This window comes from Schistocerca cancellata, chromosome 11, assembly GCF_023864275.1.
Source record: "Schistocerca cancellata isolate TAMUIC-IGC-003103 chromosome 11, iqSchCanc2.1, whole genome shotgun sequence".
Classification (NCBI taxonomy): Eukaryota; Metazoa; Arthropoda; class Insecta; order Orthoptera; family Acrididae; genus Schistocerca; species Schistocerca cancellata.
Window position 1 is genome coordinate 64,956,982 of NC_064636.1, and position 13,326 is coordinate 64,970,307.

Consider the following 13,326-nt stretch of genomic DNA (forward strand, 5'->3'; position numbering starts at 1 on the left):
TTGTGATTGATGATGTAAGTTGTGCTGTGAACTTGCTACTGAAATAAAATTAAGTTTGTCCTCCACATACAGTAGGTATGAATGGTAAATTCCGTGAGAATTTGATGTCTATCTAGAAGGGCTGGCATGGATACAAGGGGGGAGTAGGATGAACATGGGATAGTGAGACATCCTCCCCAAAAAATGGGAAAACACTGTATCACTTCACTGTGTGAAGTGGACACTGTATGAAGTAAAAAATAACTCTGCTTACACGTGGTTTTATACATCTTATTTTAATTATTGTTAAAATCATAGGCACCTGTGGTGTATAAAATTTGAGTGTGACACTATGTATAATTTTGAGAGGTTGGGGGGGGGGGGGTCGAGTGGAATCAGTGAAAGACAGAGGCAGTTCCAGAACCAAACATTGTGTATCTGTCTGTAACTGACACCCAATAGTGTGGGAAGTATGAGGCAGTGAACTAGGTGAGGATCACGACAAGAATCTATTATACATCATGAAGATAATTTTTAAAATGTACACAAAGATTACTGCTAGTAAAAAGATTCCCGTTAACAAAAATTTTTTCAAACATAAGAGCTTGAGTCATTTCCCACAGCGTGCATAACGAGTTTGGAATAATATAATGTTTTAAATTTTTTTCAAGAATGTAAACAATTGTAATATGTTTGTTGTTTAAACAAGGAATTTTGATGTTAATCTTTATTGAATAAAAGAGAAAGACACTGAATGATTTACAACACTGGCTCTATGTTCATTATAATTGGTTCAGGGAATGCACAGTGTCATCTCAAACACAAGATTCCTGATATGTCAAATAGCACATAAAATACTACATCATCATCATCATCATCATCATCATCATCATCATCATCATCATCATCATCATCATCATCATCATCATCATCATCTAAGACTGATTATGCCTTTCAGTGTTCAGTCTGCAGCTTGGCCCCCCTTATACAGTTCCTCCATGATCCCCTATTCAGTGCTAACATTGGTGCCTCTTCTGATGTTAAACCTATTACTTCAAAATCATTCTTAACCGAATCCAGGTACCTTCTCCTCGGTCTGCCCCAACTCCTCCTACCCTCTACTGCAGAACCCACGAGTCTCTTGGGTAACCTTGCTTCTCCCATGCGTGTAACATGACCCCACCATCTAAGCCTGTTCGCCCTGACTGCTACATCTATAGACTTCATTCCCAGTTTTTCTTTGATTTCCTCATTGTGGACACCCTCCTGCCATTGTTCCCATCTACTAGTACCTGCAATCATCCTAGCTACTTTCATATCCGTAACCTCAACCTTGTTGATAAGGTAAATTGAATCCACCCAGCTTTCGCTCCCATACAACAAAGTTGGTCGAAAGATTGAATGGTGCACAGATAACTTAGTCAACTAATACTCGCACTTTCCTTTCAACAATACCTGAGAAGATTTTACCCACAACGCTGATTAAAGAGATACCTCTGTAGTTGTTACAATCTTTTCTGTTTCCATGTTTAAAGATTGGTGTGATTACTGCTTTTGTCCAGTCTGATGGAACCTGTCCCGACTCCCAGGCCATTTCAATTATCCTGTGTAGCCATTTAAGACCTGACATTCCACTGTATTTGATGATTTCCGACTTAATTTCATCCACCCCAGCCGCTTTATTGCACTGCAATCTATTGACCATTTTCTCCACTTCCTCAAATGTGATCCTATTTCCATCATCATTCCTATCCCATTCTACCTCGAAATCTGAAACATTACTGATCGCATTTTCACCTACATTGAGCAACTCTTCAAAATATTCCCTCCATCTGCCCAAGGCATCCACAGGATTCACCAGCAGTTTTCCTGACCTGTCCAAAATACTTGTCATTTCCTTCTTACCTCCCTTTCGAAGACTGCTAATTACACTCCAGAATGGTTTTCCAGCAGCTTGACCCATAGTCTCCAACCTGTTTCCAAAGTCTTCCCAAGATTTCTTGTTGGATGCTGCAATTATCTCTTTGGCTTTGTTTCTTTCTTCAACATAACATTCTCTGTCTACCAGGGTTGTAGTATGTAGCCATTTTTGATACGCCTTCTTTTTGCTTTTACAGGTTGCCTTGACTGTATCATTCCACCAAGCTGTTTGCTTCATCCTACTTTTACACACTACTGTTCCAAGGCATTCTTTAGCCACTTCTAGTACTGTGTCCCTGTACCTCGTCCATTCCTTATCCAATGACTGTAATTGACTACATTCAACTAACTGGTACCTTTCTGAGATCACTGTTATGTACTTGTGCCCGATTTCCTTATCCTGAAGTATCTCCACTCTTATCCTCCTACATATGGACCTGACCTCCTGCACTTTTGGCTTCACAATCCCAACTTCACTGCAGATTAAATAATGATCAGTGTCATCAAAGAATCCCCTGAATACACGTGTGTCCCTCACAGCCTTCCTGAATTCCTGATCTGTTATTATATAGTCAATGACAGATCTGGTTCCCCTGCCTTCCCAAGTATACCGGTGAATGTTCTTATGTTTAAAAAAGGAGTTTGTGATTACTAAGCCCATACTGGCACAGAAATCCAAGAGTTGTTTCCCATTCCTGTTGGCCTCCATATCCTCTCCAAATTTACCCATTACCTTTTCATACCCTCCTGTTCGATTTCAATCCTGGCGTTAGAATCACCCATGAGCAGAACACTGAAATACTACATAAGTATTAAAATCTAAATGAAAAATAAATGATCATTCATCAGTGTTAGTGGCTATTAGACTTGAATGAACATATGTAACTGTAAGATGGTGCAGAAAAATGGTAACTCTGGTCGCACAGCCACTTTAAGCGTCACAGACTATCAGAGGTGGAACAGCAACAATGGATGGGATAGATAATGTCCTAAGGTGTGCCACAGGAGAATGGAGGCCTGTAGTGTTCACTGGGTGGCTATAGGAAAGCCATAGATCCACTGAAACACACACACACACACACACACACACACACACACACACACACACAGGGGTAGACACCTGTTCGTCGAATACACAGTAAGGCACGGTATTCTGTGTGTCACAAAAGGGAACGTATCCAAGCACTGCGTGAGCTTTATGTAATACTGAGTACAGAGGCGAACAAAATGAGGTGGGAAGACCCAATTTTATGGGACCAGCTGGAACTGCTGCTAGGTCTGGCCTGTGATCCTGCGAGGTGGTCTCAGGCTGCAAGAGGTGTGAGCAGTCAGCCACTGGGGCACCGATGCTTACTTCACCTGGTTTTCTGAACATCTTCCATACAAGCCCTCACAGCAGAGCATTCTTTTATATTATGTGCCTTTAGAGCAATTAACATCTTCCGTGTACTGTCAGGATTTGGAGAGAACTAAGAATTATCTTGGAATAGTTACTGGCATATGGCTTGCACGTGGAAAGAAAGTGACAGACAACTACGTAACAGCCAAAGCTGTAATACTAAGGTGTGAATAGTGATTACTCTGATAGTCTCCTTTACTACATGAAGAAAATTCCACAGGTCAACATCAGCAACATAAATTGTAGATAAGTTGCCGCCCTCCTCTAATCATTCTGCAGTACACTACCTTTCTCGAGGTGTCGGCTGTAAGTGACTTACTCGGTCATCATCTTTATGCAGTGTGGCACTATTCAAAGGTGTCTCATTGTCATCAGCCACAGAGGCAATGGACAACTGTAGAGAGTACTTTATGGGAACAGGCCTACAGCAACCAGTACAGGCTGCCGGTTGCAAACTACACCCGTCACTGCGCCTGAGCCTGTGCTGGGCAATACAGCTTTGTGTCCACAGCAGTCTGGCTCATGCTCTATTCACACAGTGAGTGTACCCTCTGTCATGACAGTTGATGCTAAAACCTAAGCAACCACTTTCTGTATACATGTAGTTTAATATAATGTCTACAAACTGGCTCTTTGATGATTTTTGTTAGCTAACATACCTGGTAATGAACACTGTTCAGTTTAGGGGATCACTGAAACTGCTACACAAAGGTAATGATAGCATTGTGAGCTATCGTGAAATGACTGTCTATGATGGTGTATTTTACAGCAGACACACATCTACGAAAATTCAGTGGGAAAAATTATACAGTTGGAAATACACACACCTAGAACCGAGAGACACGAATCAGTGGGTTGTCTCACACTTACCTGGTTTGTGGTGGTGGATCGTACAGCAACCGGCTCACTTCAATCAAGTCTTCCGGCTGCTTCCGCATCGCATCTGCCCACCCCTGAGTGGCCATCACCTCGAAGGGACAGGTCTTAATAAATTCGATGGCTGCTCGCCTGAGGTCACTGCAGGAGTGGCGGACTGCGAGGGTGGCTGCGGCCGCCGCGGTCTCCACGGTCAGCTGAGCGGCCACCTGCCGCTCACACTCCGCCTTCAGCCCCGACGCCCCGTACTTATCCGCTGCAGTCAGCAGCTGGGGGGCCATGCCGGGCAGCTGGGGGGGCCGCAGGGTGTACAGGTAGGAGACCAGCTCCCTCAGCACCGGGCCACCGATGTCGGCAATCCTCACCACGCCAGTGCAGGCCTCGAGGGTGTCGTGGGCGAACATGGCCGCGAATACGGGGCTCCTGTCCGCCAGGACGGCCCTGTGCACCACCAGCCGAGTGTCACCTGCCTCGAGTATCACCATGGCGTCGTCCCCGGCGTCCAGGAGGGCACCCAGGTTGACAGCCACCGTCTCTGTGATGTCCTTAACTGCTTCCATTGCGGACGATTCTGAAACACAGAGCAGCCGTTTCAGCATACAGGTGACTGACGATACTCCTACGAGTGACAGCCACACCTGTCTCCAGCGACAGTTGATAAATACAGGGTGAGTCACCTAACGTTACCGCTGGATATATTTCGTAAACCACATCAAGTACTGACGAATCGATTCCACAGATCGAACGTGAGGAGAGGGGCTAGTGTAATTGGTTACTACAAACCATAAAAAAATGCACAGAAGTATGTTTTTTAACATAAACCTACATTTTTTTAAAATGGAACCCCGTTAGTTTTGTTAGCACATCTGAACATATAAAGAAATACGTAATCAGTGCCGTCTGTTGCATTCTAAAATGTTCATTACATCCGGAGATATTGTAACCTAAACTTGACGCTTTAGTACCACTCCTATGCTGTTCGATCGTGTGTATCGGAGAGCACCGAATTACGTAGGGATCCAAAGGGAACGGTGATGGGCCTTAGGTACAGAAGAGATTGGAACAGCACATTACGTCCACATGCTAACAACTTTTTATTAGTCTTTTTCACTGACGCACATGTACATTACAATGAGGGGTGAGGTACACGTACACACGTGGTTTCCGTTTTCAATTACGGAGTGGAATAGAGTGTGTCCCGACATGTCAGGCCAATAGATGTTCAATGTGGTGGCCATCATTTGCTGCACACAATTGCAATCTCTCGCGTAATGAATGTCGTACACGCCGCAGTACATCTGGTGTAATGTCGCCGCAGGCTGCCACAATACGTTGTTTCATATCCTCTGGGGTTGTAGGCACATCACGGTACACATTCATCTTTAACGTACCCTACAGAAATAAGTCCAGAGGTGTAAGAACAGGACAATGGGCTGGCCAACTTATGCGTCCTCCACGTCCTATGAAACGCCCGTCGAACATCCCGTCAAGGGTCAGCCTAGCGTTAATTGCAGAATGAGCAGGTGCACCATCATGCTGATACCACATACGTCGACGCATTTCCAGTGGCACATTTTGAGGAACGTTGGCAGATCATTCTGTAGAAAAGCGATGTATGTTACTGCTATTTGGGCCCCTGCAATGAAGTGGGGACAATGTTTCAAGCGTCAACTTTAGGTTACAATATCTCCGGATGTAATTAACATTTTACAATGCAACAAACAGCACTGCATACTTCCGTGCATTTTTGTATGGTTTGTATTAAACAATTACACTAGCCCCTCTCCTCACGTTCGGTCTGTGGAATCGGTTCGTCAGTATTTGATGTGGTTTACGAAATATATCCAGCGGTAACGTTAGGTGACGCACCCTGTACAGTCCATCCTTAGTCAAAAAAAAATGGCTCTGAGCACTATGGGACTCAACATCTTAGGTCATGAGTCCCCTAGAACTTAGAACTACTTAAACTTAACTAACCTAAGGACATCACACACACCCATGCCCGAGGCAGGATTCAAACCTGCGACCATAGCAGTCCCGCGGTTCCGGACTGCAGCGCCAGAACCGCTAGACCACCGCGGCCGGCCCATCCTTAGTCGGTTCCAGCAGTATCACACCCTTTCTGTCTCACTGATGCCATTGGTGAATAACAGCAAATCTTTAATAATACCATTTTCAAGCTTTACCTTTTCTTTCAGCATATTTCATTTGGAGAACAAGCTCCAGAAGTGGCAATGACATAATTTCCATAATTTTTTCTACAGTGCAATGTTATTTGGTATGGAAATGGTTTGAAACAGACGTCTACCAAAATACTAAATAGGCTGTACAGGACTATAGTATTACTTTATTCAACGAGATGTTCTCTTTACTTCTCCTGTTATTCAAGAAAACAACACTGTTTTATGACCTGAATCTGTATTATTTGTCATTTAACAAGCAGTCATGCATGAACCCTTGCAGGAGTTGCTTCACACAGGGGATGAAGCCCGTGTGTCGGGAGACTGACTCGTGCGTTCACAGTGAAAGATCGTGAAGTGGGTTCAGCCGAGTACGTAGTTCAAATTGTCATCCATCAGAGTACAGTAGCGGACAGACACATTCAAGAAACAGTCAAGAGAATGTTTTGTGAATTGTAATGTTTATTTCTTGAAGGATTTTTCTTTTATGGTTGTACAGTTTTGTGTATGTTTTTAGTAGTGTGGATGATGCGTGAATGTGGTGTAAAGTAAATATGTAGATCACTGTTACAGTGACAAACGCCGTACGAAGTAACGTGAGAAATTTTTAATACACTGTGAATGAAGACGGGGAATTTTGTATTATAGTGTGTCAAGTAAGTTTATGGTAAAGGGAAGCTAATTTCAGTGTAAATGAAAACAGTTAATAATGTAAAGTATAAATAAAGTACCAGAATGTTAAATATTTTGGAAAAAAGTACAGTTCGAGTGTGTTGTTTATTGATTTGTTAGTCGTGAAAAAAGCGCGCAAACATAGGAGAATAATATTTTTGTATTGGCCTTAATGTAGCAATCAGAACAGAGTATTCTTCACGCATCTCTTCTCTTGCAAATGGAGAATGCTTACACCAATCTAAGAAGTCAGAGCCCAGCCTTTCAATGGTACGGTCGTGTGTAGTATGAACTCCGTAGGAAGTTATTGTTTGCCAGTTTCAGTTGTGCTACATGCCTCAAAAGTGCTTTACAGTGAAGGCAAACAAATTCATTCCTTTTTGTTTTGTTTTAGAAAGTACGGATTTTTTTAGTTGTTTTGTGTATGAGAAAAGACAAATTCAGCGTGGCATATTGAGCAGATCGGTGACCAAAAATTTTAGTATATTAGACATCGATAAACTTAATAGTGTGGCCAGCATTTTCGTTTAAGAACAATCCTTGCTTAGTAACTGTTCATATTTCAGGAAATACGTTACCATAGACTTGCTAACGTGATTGAAAGGGGTCTGCGCATGACTGTTAGGATTAGCAAGGGCTTGGCAGCTAACTTTTAATTCTAAACCTCAGAATACAGTTAAGATCCTTCCCAGACTCTCAGAATATTACGCTGTATGCTGCCTGGTGAGAGTCTCTAGGGGTCTCGGTGTTTGTTCGGCCACCATCATTGCCGGTCGGTTTCACTGCCGCGCAAACCGACAAATTCGAGTGAAACAGGAGGTCTTTCTCCTACCGGCCGAGCAACCCTCAAATGGGATCATCTCCCGGCCAATTCACTTCATTTTTAGGGTTCCAGGCTAGGCGCAAATTGAGAAGCGTATAGCGCGTGTGGCGCGTCGCAGCGCATCGCGCGTTTTCCTAACTTCAGGTTCAAATGGGAGCGCGCAAACTGCGACGCGACGCGACTGGGACGCGACGCGCGCCTGCGCCAGGTCGCGCGGCGTTGTGGTTGCGGCACAGTTTCTGGCGACGCGCGTCACGCGAGCACCGTGGGAGGCGTTGGGTGGGGGGGGGGGGTGAGGGGGGGGAGGAAGGCAGTCCTGCCGTGTGCTCACCCCGGCATGGCGCGTATGGGCAGTGGAAGTATTGCTCGTCCGAAAAATACAGCCTTATAGTATACTGAATTTTATTAACACCGAGTAGTGCTTCGTCTTTCGCCGTTCAAGCGCTCCATCTATTTACGTTACTACATAATAGTTTTCAGTTGCAAATATCTTTTGGTTTGTTTCTTCTTTTGTCAAGAACAATGGACAGTTCAGTAACTTGTGAGCCCTTAGCCACTGGGATTATCATCTTCTGCCTCCGCCATGTTTTCAGATCGTAAGAAGGGATAGACGATTCATCCTGAGGGTTGTGAATAAGGAAGTAAGGAATAATTATAAAATCACGTGATTTAGAAACGAGGCAGGAAATTAAAGTAAGGGTATCTACTTGCTGCCTGTAATGCTGACGTATCTCTATGATCTGCCGCAAGAAGTCGAAAAGGCGTTATTTCCACAGGTATGACCTCTTTCTGCTTCTGATAAAATGTCGAAGATATTAAGTACGTAGCTTTCACTGTCGTTACTTGGATATAGGTGTAATAAGAGACATTATAGTATGTACCTGTGGACATCACATTTCCACTGCAAGCTAGAAACACTCGAAAAGCAGTCAGAAATAACAATGTGTCAATTGGCTCGCCAAGATGAGAAGCAGCATTTCAATTGAAACTTCCTGGCAGATTAAAACTGTGTGCCCGACCGAGGCTCGAACTCGGGACCTTTGCCAGAGTGAAAATCTCATTCTGGAAGCATTTCAATTGTTGCATGCACATTAGCAGCATTAATAAACTAATTATACAAATGAAAAAAATGGTCGGTATTATTACGAAAGTAGGAATATCCTAAAAGAGTGTGGTGCTTAGATACATTTAATTTGTTGAAATGTACTGCTGACAAAGGGAGATCTACTTTCATGACAATGTTCTTGTAACTCCAGCTCACAAGGCACACATGGCCAGCGTCTGCATTCCTGTCGCGCTGCTGACAATCCACTGACCAGTGTGTTGCGCGACAGATCAATTCTTTCCTTTTCTCAGCAACAACTATTTCATTCGCCATCACACAGTTTGGCCAGAGCAGTAGGTGAGTAACCAGCATCCGGCAGGTGCGTGTTATTCCGCCTGAAGGAACGGTCGTCATTATTTTAACACTGCTCAGACAAGAGAAGGAATAAAATCCTTTGCTAAGTTTCCATTCCAGTCGCTCAGTGTTAGACACCAATGGGTTGCGGGCATTCGACCAAAACTCCAACAGAATTGGTAATTAATTTTTGTGTGACTTGTTAACCTTTTCTCATTCGAAGAAGCGTCACCATTTATGAGTAACGGACACACTTCTTTTGTTGACAATTTTTTATTGTACTTTGTCCAAACACAGTATAATTTGCACAAACTCATCTCACAGCAGCTACTGCGATAGAATCCTGAAACAGAGTGCCTCAGAAAACAACTGGCAATCACAGAGGTCAATAGCTTACGAAAACCTCAGTGTCGGTTTGTAGTAACATAAGAGAAGATATTTCATTTTTATTTTCATACTAGGAAAATAAAATGAGACAGAGTTGTAGCCTATTCCCGATGTTATTCAATCTGTATATTGAGCAAGCAATAAAGGAAACAAAAGAAAAGTTCGGAGTAGGTATTAAAGTCCATGGAGAAGAAATAAAAACTTTGAGGTTCGCCGATGACATTGTAATTCTGTCAGAGACAGCAAAGGACTTGGAAGAGCAGTTGAACGGAATGGACAGTGTCTTGAAAGGAGGGTATAAGACGAGGATAATGGAGTGTAGTCGAATCAAGTCGGGTGATGCTGAGGGAATTAGACTGGGAAATGAGACACTTAAGGTAGTAAAGGAGTTTTGCTATTTGGGGAGCAAAATAACTGATGATGGTCGAAGTAGAGAGGGTATAAAATGTAGACTGGCAATGGCAAGGAAAGCGTTTCTGAAGAAGAGAAATTTGTTGACATCGAGTATAGATTTCAGTGTCAGGAAGTCGTTTCTCAAAGTATTTGTATGGAGTGTAGCCATGTATGGAAGTGAAACATGGACGATAAATAGTTTAGACAAGAAGAGAATAGAAGCTTTCGAAATGTGGTGCTACAGAAGAATGCTGAAGATTAGATGGGTAGATCACGTAACTAATGAGGACGTATTGAATAGAATAGGGGAGAAGAGGAGTTTGTGGCACAACTTGACTAGAAGAAGGGATCGGTTGGTAGGACATGTTCTGAGACATCGAGGGATCAGAAATTTAGTATTGGAGGGCAGCGTGTAGAGTAAAAATCGTAGAGGGAGACCAAGAGATGCATACACTAAGCAGATTCAGAAGGATGTAGGTTGCAGTAGGTACTGGGAGATGAAGCTTGCACAGGATAGAGTAGCATGGAGAGCTGCATCAAACCAGTCTCAGGACTGAAGACAACAACAACAACAACAACAACAACAACAACTAGGAAAATCTTATTTCGCTAGCTGTCGGTAACTCAAGAAATTAGTACCAATGGAGTCAAAAAAATAAGAAGGGAAGTACAAGTACTGATATATCGCCAAAGATAAAGTTCCCTGTGTTTACGAATTAGGAAAATACTCTCCTTGTGTGCTATCATTCGCCAATCTTTCGTTTCGATGTCTCGAGCGGTTTAGGAGATACGAGAGATGTTGCGCGTATTTCATTCTCGTCTCGCGGGCGTGAGACTGGAAGTGAGCGCGCTACATAGGATCCGTTTTCTCGAGATCGGAGGCAGACAGAGACCTCCTCCCAAGTCTAAACAAAAATTCAACATGTTGGCTAAATTTCAAACGCAACAACATATGGTGTAACCAAACGCAAAATCGTAGCGACCCTTATTTTTCATTGCAGGCTTTTCGAATTTTGCGTAGCGTCTTACTATAATGTGTATATCGAAATAAGTATGACAATTAGCGACATGATGGGCACTTGGCCAGGAAGCTGCCATATAACGCTACAAGCAAGTAAAAAATTAAATATTTTTACTGAGTAGTTTCTGTAAAATCGTTTGAGAAAGATTACAGTGTGCGCGCGCTTCGTTTCTGTCAGCGGAGAGCGCCGTCAGCCGGCGCGTGCAAAACACGTGCACGCGTCTCGACACGCGTTGGACACGCGCGCCACGCGTGATTCGTGCGCGTCGCGCTGTAGCGTCTTCCTGTTACGAATGTACCGGTGTACTCTCATCTGCATAACTGTTAATTCGTTACATCGCCCTTTACCCGTAGCAATCAAATCTAAACATGAAGTACTAAAAACTAATATTGCGATGCATAGTGTAGCAGGAATGAGTTACCACCTGCACTTTACGGTGTGTGGTGGAGGGTATTTCGTGCACCGAGGCCATTCGACTCTGCGCCTCGCTGGCTTCCCGCCCACCCCCGCCAGCGAAATCGACCATCACCAGCGTGGCCGCGTGACGTCACCTCCCGCCGTTGCCGACCCTGAACTGGCGACGCGCACTTATCTGCACCCACCGCGCGGACGCCCGCTTCCTGCCGACAAACCGCAGTGCCGCAGAGCAAGCGTGTCTCCTCGACGCTTTCAGGCCTGCAGTGAAATGAGAAAATTCGAGAAACTGCAGCGTACACACGGGCCTACCGACGATGACGCCAGCCACGTACCACTCGCGAGCGGCACAGCCAAGGCGGATGGGAGCAGTCAGTGGTACCAGAGTACCCTCTGCCACACACTGCCACGCGGCTTGCCGGCACGTACATACAGACTTAGGTGTTAAAAGTTTGCTGAAAGTCCTACAGCGGCATGAGGTACAGTGCAGAGGTCTCACAAGTCACAACCAGTATAAACCCCACCCCCCGCCCGATTCTGTCAAGACTACAACTCGCACTTATACTACACGTGTAATCTATTACTTTACAAATGCACCACTGTCTCGAATATTTGACGTTATGCATGGAAGCGAGAGAAACTTTTGAGAAGGTTTGAGATAATGTTCAAACTTTGTTGCAAGTTGCCCAGTGCTGTCACTCCCAGACAATTGATGAACGTATCGTGGGTTATTTGGGCTCCACGAGATGCGATGGCAATCTCTGTATCTGTCTCGTTCAGCGTAATACTTGTCTCGCTGTAAGAGGGCTTTGAACACAAGTTTCTACCTCTTAGCGAGCAGTTTACGACAGAACTTTTAAATTTGCCGGATAAATAGTGAAATACTGAGAATAAAATTTTTGTTGCCTCCAGAACACGTTTGAGGCGCCTTAGTTTAACGCCATAGGTTCACCTACGTAACTATTTGTAAGAGGCTTGTACAGACGACGTGGGCCATTTGTAGTTTGATGTAGGCTTGTCGATATAAACGAATTTTATTTAGTCAAGACGGAGTCCGAAGTATCCTACTTACTTCACCAGAGTACTTTCAGTCACAGTTTCACTTCTAAACATGGAATAAATTTCCAGAGTGAAATTTTCGCTCTGCAGCGGAGTGTGCACTCATATTGAACTTCTTGGAAGATTAAAACTGGGTGCCCGACCGAGGATCGAACTCCCGACTTTTGCCTCTCGCGAGCAAGTGCTCTACCACCTTTTTTTTGCATTTTGTTCGTTGTTGATCGTTGTGTACGTCAGTACGTCACATGACATTCGGTCAGGTTCGTTTGTTGATCCTTGGACTCAGTTTTTTTATTGCAGAGGCCAAACAGCTCTCTGACCGAACACGCTGAGGTACCGTGCCGGCTCACCTGAGCTGCCGAAGCACAACTCAGAACACCTCCTCATAGCTGTACTTCCGCAGCAGAGAACTTGCCCGCGAAAGGCAAATGACCCGAGTTCTGGACTCTCGGACCGGCACACAGGTTTAATCTGCCAGGAAGTTGCGTGCAATAAAATTTGTTTCGCGAGAGGCCGTGTCTGAGGGAGCAAGTAATTTTCTTTCATTTCTATTCTGTCACTTAGTAGCAAGCTGACTTTATTGTACCTAAATGAGTTGTGAAATGCATGTTGCTGCCTTTTCAGATCACTACAACGAAAAAATTTGTTTTTTTTGAGATTAAACTGAGTACATACTGTCAATTATAACAGCAGTCTGTACTTTGCCGCTCTTTATACTGAACTCAACTATTAGTACCGGCATCAGTTGCAACGTTTTTGCAAACAAATCTTACACTCTTCAGACAGCACGGGGCGACTGCGCG

General features: G+C 44.0%; 1 protein-coding gene across 2 annotated transcripts in view; it reads right to left on the bottom strand.

Annotated features, from left to right (window-relative positions):
• Positions 1 to 13,326, bottom strand: part of LOC126108492 (serine/threonine-protein phosphatase 6 regulatory ankyrin repeat subunit C-like) — a 97,300-nt gene that overhangs the window by 56,404 nt on the left and 27,570 nt on the right. For both annotated transcript variants that reach the window (XM_049913748.1, XM_049913749.1), the window contains exon 2: positions 4,169 to 4,745. In XM_049913748.1, coding sequence (XP_049769705.1) covers positions 4,169 to 4,734 — 566 coding nt within the window. In that variant the 5' untranslated portion in view covers positions 4,735 to 4,745. The remainder of the gene's footprint in view (positions 1 to 4,168; positions 4,746 to 13,326) is intronic.